This window comes from Triticum aestivum, chromosome 2B, assembly GCF_018294505.1.
Source record: "Triticum aestivum cultivar Chinese Spring chromosome 2B, IWGSC CS RefSeq v2.1, whole genome shotgun sequence".
NCBI lineage: Eukaryota > Viridiplantae > Streptophyta > Magnoliopsida > Poales > Poaceae > Triticum > Triticum aestivum.
This window is the reverse complement of record NC_057798.1, coordinates 546,184,093-546,195,069: the sequence shown is the minus strand read 5'-3', so window position 1 is coordinate 546,195,069 and position 10,977 is coordinate 546,184,093. Positions and strand designations below refer to the sequence as shown.

Sequence of the window (10,977 nt, the reverse complement as noted above, 5' to 3'; positions counted from 1 at the left end):
GTCCAAAACACGTGTATCCGGAAAAGTTGGAGGTGTCGTAATTGTGCTAGTTAGGTTTCATAAATGTATCTTCCGTGTGTGCAATAAAACAAAAAAAACTATAATTCAAGCAAGCAACCGTCCATAAACTCTACCCATGACCATATTTTCTCATCCCACCGTTTAAAATATAACATTTGCACTAACAACCCCGCCATCACACAAAATTCCCTAGATTCATATTTAAACCCTTAGCCACCACAGGAAGAATACCCTAGATTTACATCTACAACCCTAGCCTCACTAAAACACCATAGATTAATATATTAAACCCTAGTTGACGTAGAAAAAGGTCCTACGGTCACAATTACAACCCCGAGGCAGCACCAAAATACCCTACATTCACATTTTAAACCTTAGCTATCACCAAAATTACTCTGAATTCACACTCTGAACCCTAGCCACCTCCAAAATCTCACGTTTATGATCCCACCAAGCTTTGAGATCGCCCAAGGTTTATTTTTTCTCATCTCTATCATTCATAGACATCTATACTATACATAGACAATTCATGGAAAAGAATCCTATGTAAACCTAGCCACCTTTTATTCCCACTCAACTATTTGAAATAGTTTTTCTTGTCCACATCACAACCCACTAAAATTGCCCCGGGTCCATGTTTATAACCCTGCCCGCTAGCAAAACTCTAATTTTACACAAACTCTGCCAACCACCTAATATTTCTTCTATATCTTTAGGAGACATTTATAGCACGCATGGAAAGTTTTACTAAATTTGCTATCTTTTATTCTCGTCCATTCATTCAATACAAAATATTTACACTACAACCCAAAAATTTCTTATGGTTTTACATATATAGCCCCAGCCACCAACAAAATACTCTAATTCTACACTTAAGCCCTACCCGCCACCTAACATTTTGTATTTATCTATACTAGGCATTTATAGCATATACCCCGAAAAGATTTTCTACAATTACTACCTTTATTCTCGTCCGTCCGTGCGAAACAGAAAATCTCGCATCACAACCCCGGAGGACCGCCAAAATTACCCCGGGTTCACATTTACAACCCTAGCCACCAGCAAATCACTCCAATTTCACATTTAACACCCCAACACACACAATATTGCCTTATTCGCTATTTTTTTTTGAAGTTCCTTATTCGCTATTTATAGCAGACATTTATAGCGTACCTGGAAAAGATTTACCCGTGCGAGTATAAGTACCCCACGTCTGGCCCAGGCGGAACCCACAACCTAAAGCGGGCAAAACCGTCCGCACACGACTCGCGGATGGAGAGAGAGCGAGAGAGTAGGGGAGGAGAGAGAGGAGGGAAAAAATTGAAGTAGTAGAAACCCCCGTTCGTCTCTATCGCCAAAACTTCCCCCCAAACTACCCACCCAAAGCTTTCGTGCTCCCGTCTCCCCCCACGAGCCCCCCCTCCCGAAACCCTAACCACCTTCCCCGGCTAGATCCTTCCACCGTCCCCCGATTGGGGCGGCGCCCGAGCCCTCCCCGCTGATGGCGTCGGGGGGCGCGCAGATGGAAGTCGAGCGGCGGCTGCGCGACGTCGCCGCGCGCTTCGTCTCGCTCCCGGAGTCCAACAAGGAGCTGCAAGCGTTGCTCGAGGTGAGCGCCCCGTCGAATTCGAATCACTGTTTTTCTTGGGGGTCGCCTTCGCTGTTGGTATCATTGTTCTCGTTTCCGTCGATATTTTATACTTTTTAGATAAGGTTGGAGATTTATCGCCTCCCGGCCCCTGCGTAGAATCACTGTTTTTGCCTTCGCTATTATCACTGTTTCTGTTAGGTAGGAGTGGTCACAAGGGCCGAATTACCCGTGCGGTGGTACTATTTATTTAGCGTTGGATTGTATCTGTGCTCTGTAGTCTACCCTAACTGGTTAGTTACAGGGAGTGGTTGCTATTTTGATTGCTAGACTGAATACTCACAATTGATGTTTCGTTTGTGCAGGAAGCTGAGATCTGGTTGTCCAGGGTGGACCAGTCGCCACCCGATAGCACGCGCACTGCTATTCGGCCCATGATGGATGCTTTGGTCAGAGAGGATCTGCTAAACCACCCTCATCCAGGGGTTAAGGTTGGTATAGCATGTTGCCTAACCGAGGTTACCAGGGTCTCTGCACCAGATCCCCCTTATGACGACGATGTGATGAGGGTGAGTCTTCTCATGATGAACTCTTGTCATGATGAAATATTGTACCTGGCGGCTTACCCTTCTCCTATTTACTTGGTGGCTTCAGGGTGTGTTCACAGTGGTTGTGGATGCTTTCGGCAAGCTGGATGATACCAAAAGCCCATTGTTTGCAAAGCGAGTTTCAATGTTGGAAACCATCGCCAAGGTCAGGTCTTGCGTCCTAATGTTGGACCTTGACTGTGACGACTTGATCCAGGAAACATTCACACACTTTTTCAGGATCATAAGGTGTGGAACATGTTTTTCTCTTCTTTTTAGTTTCATAGCTTCTGTATATGTTATTTTGTGTGGGGAATAGCTTCTTTACATGTTGTTTTGTGTTCTTCTGTGGGGAATAGCTTCTGTATAAGTTGACTATGGTAGATACCAAATGGACTAGTGAGAAGACATGGTGTAGTTGTTGTCTTCACTTTTGGAAGTAACATGGGGAATGTCAAATGGATTAGGGAGAGGAAATAACATAGTTGTTGTCTTTACTTTGAAAGTTGTATCAATGATGTCAAATGGACCAGGGAGAGGATACAGCACAGTTGTGGTGACGTTGAGAGATCCCTAGAGATTACTGTCACTCATACGACATGATTATAGATGTAGAGTGTACACTGTACTACTTTTCTGTGGAGCACGTTATACAACAATACATATTCTTTGGTGTTGAATGTTATAATGTTTTAATTGGATTTGGTTATGACGTTTCAATGACCTGAAATCGCCAACTTATTGGTTGTGCTGTCCCTAACACTGAATACATCAGTATTTACTTCTTTACTATTCTCCTACAGTGACATTTTTACAGATATATCCTTGTCAATAATTTTTATTTTGGTGATTAGATTATTGATCACATCTGCTTACCTAGATTTGTCAAAATTCCATCATATTCTACCCTAATGATTAGCTTTAAAATCACTTGTTTGAAAAACTGAGGTCAAGTTGATCCCAGCCCATGTCACAAACAATGATAACTCCATCAAACCTTTTTTGTTTCCTTGTTCTCCATTTGTTGGTTTGGAACTCGTTACCATTTTAACTCCCAAAACAAGTTTTCAAAATACCCATGATTATTTCTATTGCTGCAAGATGTCAGTGCTTTTCTTTATGGATTGACGATTTATTTTCAATTGGGAACTCCGCAGTCACAGCAGATTGCTACAAGAATTCACTATTTATGTGTGCGTGCGTATTTTCTTGTGCTTATTCTCTCCATATATGACATGGGCGCGTTCTGTGTAGTTTAGTTCTGTTATTATTGCTAATTGCATTTTTATTTCTAATCACATTCATCTACTTTCTTTATTTATTTCAGCCCAACACTTCAAGAAAGTGTCATCACCTCTATGGAAACTATAATGATGTTTGTAATCCAGGAGAGTGAGCCTGTCCATCCAGGTCTGGCATCTTGCCTCCTTCAGAATCTTAAAAAGGAAAGGAAGGTAAGCGCATCGATACATTGTTAGCATTACTGGACATAAAATTCTTACCATCTTCACTAAGCCTTTTCAACTTGACATTCCAGGATTCTCATCTAGCATCTTATCGGCTTGCAAAGAGGATAACACGTCTTTGTCCTGAAAAATTAAAGCCGGCATTTGCTGAGTTACTTCAGGGCACTCCCTTAGATGAGTACAGCAAAGTTGTTGCATCTTCGGTAGAAAGTTCTTCAGATGCTGGAAGAGACAACAACATTGACGCTGTTGAAAATGACACGGTCAGTTGAACTTGCTAACGTAGTAACAGTTGATGACACCTATTCAAAATTCTACGAATATATTTTGGAAATTCATTTGAACTAGTGGGGCAAACAGGGGTCCAGGGGTGCGAATTTTCTTCTAGATTCTTTTAAATTATTTTGATATTTGTAGCTGTCAGGCTTGTTGCTCACTGGTTGTAATATAATATGTTTATGCGATCTGGTTACTTGTAGTGGTAGGAGGGGCATAAACTGTTTTGACTTTTGACAGGTATCCAGTGTCAGTTTTGCTTAAGAAGTACTGCAGTTTAGTTCAAAATATCAGATTGTCCTGTGAAGGGATTGTGGACACCTTCAAGTCTCCCTTTTGACTCCCAGTTATATCTGCCAGAATAGGTTTAACTTTGTGATTGTAAAGAACAGTTTGGTGATTATACTAGATTTCACGGTGTTATTCAGATATGTTATTCACTGAGAGTATCTTGACATATGTTAAAGATGTTTTGGTTTCTGCTAGTGTCAATAGCATGATGCATGATTTGGTTTGTGGTACAGCCTATAACATTTTGTAGAAGTGTTTGTTTTGCTCATTGTCTAAAATATGAGATTATTAGCCAGAGTGAGTTTTGATAGACATGCAGTATATTTCGGCCACGGTGATTATTAAATTCTATGTTCTAACTATGTAGGTAGCTGACAAAAATGTATCTCAGATGGTTGTTTCTGATGAGTCACCTGAGTTTCTGCTTTCGATATTAAGTATCTAGAGTTCTAGAAAGTAAGATATATATCATAACTGTGCATATTTTCTATATTTCAGGAATCTTCAAAGTCAGAGAAAGATGGACAAGATGGAAGTCCTACAAACAGTACTCCAAATGGATTAGCTTCTTCTGAACAGAAATCTGAACTGCCTACTGATGATAAGAAAACAGCAGTTTCTGATGACAAGGGGGCACCAGAACCAGTCACCGCAGAGACCGAAAAGCTATCTGGTGTCAACTCAAAGAAAAGCAGTAAGGTTGGCACTTCCACTGAGTCCAAGGTGACTGAACATTCTAAGGTTGCTAGCGATAACCAGGACCTTGCATCTGGGGAGCTGTCACCAGGGGCAAATGGTGGCAATAATAAGCAGACGGTCGAGGCTTGCAACAAAGTGACAGATGATACGTCAAAGCCTCTTGATAGTACACCTGCTGATGACACATCAAAGCCTGCTGATAGTACACCTGCTGTAGATAAACCAAAGCGAGACCGGCCTCCTGCAGTAAAGTCACAGGAGAAGAAGCCTGTTGGGAAGAGTCAAGGATCAGGTCTAGAATCTAAAGAAGTCCGCTCAGGCAGTACTTCTGGTGGAAGACCTGCAAGAAGACCCGCTAAAGATAACAAATTATCATCAAGAAAGTCCAGTGAAGAAGAATCTTCAAAGAAGCAACCAACGGCCAGTTCCGATCTGCGGAAAGAGGACACTCCCTCTGACGAAGACACTGATGAAGATCTCAGGTTGAAGGTAATTTTCTTGCTACCAGTAGACATATTCAGGTGTTTACTTTGCACATAAGTCATGCATGGGTATTGATTGCTGAAGGTTGGATTTCTGCTTTGCCTATTTATGTTTCATGTTTACATGATTTTACAATCCTAAGGTGGTTTGGAGAAGTGTCATATCTCATGACCAGTTTATAATATTTCTATAGCCATTGTCTGATGGTAACTATGTTTTTTTACTTTTCTATTTCTTTTGTTTAACATAATATTTTTTCTGAATGGTAATGGCATTGTGTAACCATGTATGCTCTAGTTTTGTTCAAATTTATAGAGCTTTAGTTCCATCAGCAGTATTAATCTTTAATAGGCAGCTGATATTTTGAGCATGTTATAATGATCTAACTTGGTTATCTGCAATAACTATTTTATTGGAATCTAGGAAATGGCGTCTCCTAAATCATCGACCAAGACGGGAAAAAGCAAAGGCCAACCAGGGGACAGTGGAGTGTCAAAAAGGAAACTTGTGCAGGAAGCTGAAGAGGTATACACACTTTTATTAATTACTACCCCGTCTTCCCATAATGTAAGACATTTTTTTGACACTACACAAGTGTCAAAAAACGTCTTACATTATGGGACGGAGGGAGTAGAATACTAGTGATGGTGAATAGTCTTATGATCTGATTCCCTTTTTCTGTTGTTAACGCCTTTTCCATGCTATTGGACAGGTTCCTCAGTCAAAGAAGACCAAAGTTTTTGATGGGAGCCTTGTTGGCTCAAGAATCAAAGTGTGGTGGCCTGATGACAAAAAGTGAGTGCTACAACAATGTTACATGTTTCCTTGGTGTAGGATTGTTCCTGCCATTGTCAGTTTGTAGTTTTTATTTCTGAGCAAGATTTGTAAGCCAACACTTCTTTGTCGAGCTATATAAATATTTATTTGTCCTTGCTTTAACTTTCTGCATGCATAGTTATGTCATTTCCTCAACAAGTTAAGTTAGCCAGTTGTTTGGTTAGTTTTGAATCTGTTTCTTGCTCTGCAGGTTCTATAAGGGTGCTGTTAAGTCATTTGACGCTTCTGCAAAAAAGCACAAGGTGCACATTCAGTAGAAGGGCACTATTTGCCATCTCCATGTTTCTTCCTTTGGGTTGTCCATGAGCTACTAACAAGATGTCTTCCCTTTCTGTTATGTTACTTCTGGCATTCAGGTTGTGTATGATGACGGTGATATTGAACATCTGCAACTTAAGAATGAAAGATGGGAGTTCATTGATGAGGTATGCCTCGTGCAGCCTGACGCGGTGATGCTGCTATTATCCTCTTTTGTTCCTGTCTAATTTGTCTGCTATCCTGCAGGAGCAAGACGAGAATCCTAATGCAGCATCTGATATGTAAGCATAATATTGTACTCTGCACCTTCTATATGCTTTACGTTTAGCTGACAATCGACATTTTAGCACTGAAAACTTTGTATGTATGGTCCATTCATATAGAACTGCAATCTCCGCCATCTCATTATCTTAGAACTGACGTGACTCACTGCGGTTAGTAAACTCAAAATAAGGTGCTGTAGCATGCATGCATTTGGTTTTCCAAAGCACCAATATTGTCTAAATCATCAAGACTTAGGTGGATCCTTAGATCTGTGCTTGTCTGGACGGCTCTCATTGGTTGTTAATCTCCAATTTTATTTCTTTAGCATGACAATCTGAGTATGCTGTTGATCTATGATTTCCTGGTTTGTACTAACATTGAGTTTCTGCTCATTTGAAGCAGGTCTCGTGGTAGGAGAGGCAAGCAGGACAGCACTGGTGACAGCAATCCTTCCAGGAAAAGAGGGCGTCCGAAAGTTGTGCGTGAGGATAGCCCTGTGACTTCAGCCAAATCGAAGGTGAAGACTGCAGAAAAGGATGCTGAAGGTGGGGGGAGGTGGCCTCGATCTGCTGGCAAGGGAAGCAGCAAGGATGAGGCTGGCGGCAAGACTCCAAAAGGCGCAAGCGCTGTGAAAGCTTCTGATGGATCCAAGAGCAACGGTCTTTCAGGCAAACGGAAGCCCAAGGAGAAAGTACCAGAGTCATCTGATGAAGAGGAGGAAGAAGAAGAGCCGGTGTCTGCTAAGGCGTCCACAGGGAAGAAGCGCAGAAGGAAGATGCTCAACTAGTTGCTCTACTGCTGAACCAGCTAGCTAATAGTTGTAGCCAGTCTCCTGATTAGTAGCTGTAATGTTTTAGGCTTTACTTTTGTTTGCGTGTGGTCGGCGTTGAAACCTCTTTGGAAGATTGGATGCCATGCTTGCTTTGGTTCAAGCCGTTTTATTATTGCATTGTGATGTTTATGTAGTAGTTGGGTTACCTTGCTATCTGAGTTCACTTTGTAGTACCAAATATAAATGAAGAAAGTCTTGAAGGGAGGAGCCCATTGTATTTTCGAGTTCTTTTTACAGTCATTTTCTATCGACTTCATTGCTTTGGTTCAAGTTGTCTCTTTTCTCCACGTGTGGTGAAATTTTGCTCCCTTCAGGTATCTTGCCCTGTTACACGGCCCAAAGCAGTGCTTTGTTGCCCGGATCGTTTGTACTGGCTATGAAGCATATTGTTGTTGATCGCCTTTTATAGATAGCTTAGAGCAACTCCAACGGGGCGATCCAAATGGACACGAATTTTGTCCGTTTTTCGTCCGTTTGGGTCGTCCGTTCGCCTAGTGGACATGAGGCGGACACGCACGGTCTGCGGATGCACCCAACGCGCTGCTCGTGGATGACCCAAAGCGGACAAGCAAGATGTAGATTTCCTCCTTGCGCCGCCGCGTTCCTTTGTCGCCATAGCCTGCACTGGGAGCATACGAGATCAAGGTGGGCGGGCGGAGTGGACGGCCAGCTCCGACGGCGACCTCCCTACCCCTGCTTCCACGCGCCGCCGTCCACGTCGTCGAATTGGATTCGGTGTAGAGGTCCCTGGCGGCGACGGCGGGCGCGGCGGAGGGCCGGCCTGCGGGTGAGGCGGGCGCGAGGGCCGGCGGGGGACGACGCGATGGACCGGGAGGAGGGGAAATTTAGGCGGAGGAAGGCGGTGAGGAAGAAGAAGCAAGCGGCGGCGAGCTGGAGGACGCGGCGGGAGGAGGAGGCAGAGGCGGGGTGGGGGTCGCGGCAGCCGCCGCCTGAGAAGAGATGCATCAGCGCCGACAGGGAGTTGCTGCTGGTGCGGCTGTGGGAGGAGGCGGAGGTGGGGTGGGGGTCGCGGCTGGGTGGTTTTCTCGCTCGGTCACTGATACGTGGGCCCAGGGGCGGACACGAGAGGGAAGCAGCAGACAAGAGCGGACGACGAGAGCGCCCGCTTTTGTCCGCGCGGATCCATTTGCGGCCCATTTTTACATTCAGTTTGGGTCGGGAGGGCAGACAAAGGGACAGCAGGCGGACACGGGCGTCCGTTTGGATCGCCCCGTTGGGCCAATTTTTATGTCCGGATAACCCAAACGGATAAAATGGGTCGCCTCATTGGAGTTACTCTTACTGTGTTATGCTGTCATGTGGCCACCATAAAAGATACCCGTAGATTCACATTTAAAAACCTATCTGCCACCGAAACTATCCTACACATAAAATTCACATTTACAACCTCGGCAACCTCTGAGATCACCCTCAACTTTTCATTCGCCTAGCAAGCACAAATTCTCTCTCTCTCTCTCTCTCTCTCAAAAAAGAAGAAAAAAGAAAAAAAAGCAAGCACAAATATCACCATGAACATTCATGTTCACACATTATTTTCTTGGGTCTTTTGTATGTTGGCGGAGACAGGTAAACTTCTCTGTATATATCCATATATATACTTGTCCTTAACGTTCTCCTTACATCTTAATACATAAGCATACACTATGGTGTACGTTTATAAAATAAATCTAAGGCTAAAGGGAAATGGTGATACAATTCGGTTTTAAAATCATCTCTTCCATGCAAACAACTTCATATGTGCCCCCCCTCCCTCCCCACCCAAAAAAGCTTATTTGTTCATATGATTGATACCATTATTTTGTATGTGTCAATGTATTGTTGCACGATCTCTCGGTTCTGCTAGCCTTAGAAATTTGTGAAAAGCAAGCTACTCATACATATGATTTGTTGCTTTGATTGTGGATGACATGACAACATGTGAAAGTATGATTTGTAAACAAGGATATTAAAAACAGAGCCATATCACATATGCTCCCTAGAGAACAATAAATGATTCTTTTCATATGAGTGATCTAGAACTTTTGTACAGGGTAACACGAAAGAGGATCACATTAGTATTTGCCTGGAATGTGATGTCAGGTACACTAGCTACAAACTTGGAGAAGAATCGGTGTCATATTAGTACGCATGCAACATGTGGTGTGCGGGTGGAAAGATGAATCATCCTTTCATGCTTTGCTGGCCTGCCCAAACACTGTGATTTTGTGGGACAGAATGAAAGACCAGTGGCCACTTCCAAACATGAGAGATATTACATGTATGGGCGAACAATGGTTCCTTCACCTACTTGTGGATCAACAGGACCACGTTCTGCACATGCTCATTTTGGTGTTGTGGTGGGTTCAGCATCCCATAATGAATTGGCGCATGCTAAACCTATTCCACCGACGGAGATATCTTTGATTATGTATGCATCTATTTTAATTCTTTGCCCCAAATAGCTCGAATGGGAGTGAAAGAGGTGATCAAAGGGAAGTCTCATATGTTGATGGAACCGCCGTCTAAGCAAGTTCGCCCATCGCTGCCTCGGCTACCGTGGCCCGCTCCGCCGCTGGGGTGGGTAGTGTGGTCTGTCAATGGTTCTTTTTGTGCTGAAGACGTTGCGTAGGGTCGGGCACAATTTTGCGGTATGATAAGAGCGACGTTATCTATGTTGCATACAGGCGTATTTTTCACGATAATGAGGCTCTTGAAGCGGAATTGCATGCGATCATGGAGGGAGTAAATCTCCTATCCAGCGTTCAAATCTCCTAGTCCAGCTTCAATCGGATTGTGCAGTCGCGTTGTCGGCACTAGCAAATGAGTCTCTCGACAAATGAGCATATGGTCACCTCTTGGCGGAGATTAAAGGTTTAATGGATAATAGGGTGTTTATTTTGGTGATAGTTTCTCGTGATCAAAACAAAGTTGCACATTGTAGATCTGGGGATAGAACCGTGTGCTGGCTTAACCAATCCCCACATTTTGTTTTCAAACTTGTTGCTAATGATTGTACCTCTGTGAGCTTGAAATGAAACATCCTTTTCCCTCGCAGAAAGAAAGTAAGAGGATCACATTAACTAAGTTTAACTATCCAGACGTGTCCAACACGCATGTATACGAAAGGTTGGAGATATCGTAATTGTGATCACTAGGTGTTATAAATGTCTCATTCGTGTATGTATTTAATCAACATTTATAATGGCCCAAGCCGACAACAATTATTATAAATATGTGTTTGGAATAGTTGCATGCCATTCTTATGGCCATTAAATGCTCCCGCGTATCTTTGGCATCTTAATATGAAAAATAATTCAAAAAAAACCTTGATATACGTTAGATGTGGCGTTATTTTTGCACCCTATCATTTAAAAT

At 43.1% G+C, this 10,977-nt stretch overlaps 1 protein-coding gene across 2 annotated transcripts; it reads left to right on the top strand.

Moving 5' to 3' along the window:
• Positions 1-1,319: 1,319 nt before the first annotated feature.
• Positions 1,320-7,823, top strand: LOC123045941 (nucleolar protein dao-5). Of its 2 annotated transcripts, none has more exons than XM_044469188.1 (12): positions 1,320-1,630; positions 1,975-2,178; positions 2,264-2,445; positions 3,524-3,650; positions 3,734-3,925; positions 4,728-5,417; positions 5,835-5,936; positions 6,124-6,206; positions 6,439-6,490; positions 6,605-6,673; positions 6,753-6,787; positions 7,173-7,823. In XM_044469188.1, exons 1-12 carry the CDS (start codon positions 1,523-1,525, stop codon positions 7,555-7,557), a joined length of 2,229 nt encoding a protein of 742 aa, XP_044325123.1. In that variant the 5' UTR covers positions 1,320-1,522; the 3' UTR covers positions 7,558-7,823. The 2 variants fall into 2 exon arrangements, with proteins under 2 accessions (XP_044325123.1, XP_044325122.1); XM_044469187.1 differs by having other exon boundaries at positions 7,170-7,823.
• Positions 7,824-10,977: the final 3,154 nt, after the last annotated feature.

Bases quoted from the DNA above. Each gene is read 5' to 3' on its own strand.
- LOC123045941 (XM_044469187.1), top strand. From the start codon at position 1,523: ATGGCGTCGGGGGGCGCGCAGATGGAAGTCGAGCGGCGGCTGCGCGAC. The intron at 5,937-6,123 runs GTATACACACTT...GCTATTGGACAG, and splicing joins TTGTGCAGGAAGCTGAAGAG to GTTCCTCAGTCAAAGAAGAC. The intron at 6,491-6,604 runs GTGCACATTCAG...TCTGGCATTCAG, and splicing joins CTTCTGCAAAAAAGCACAAG to GTTGTGTATGATGACGGTGA.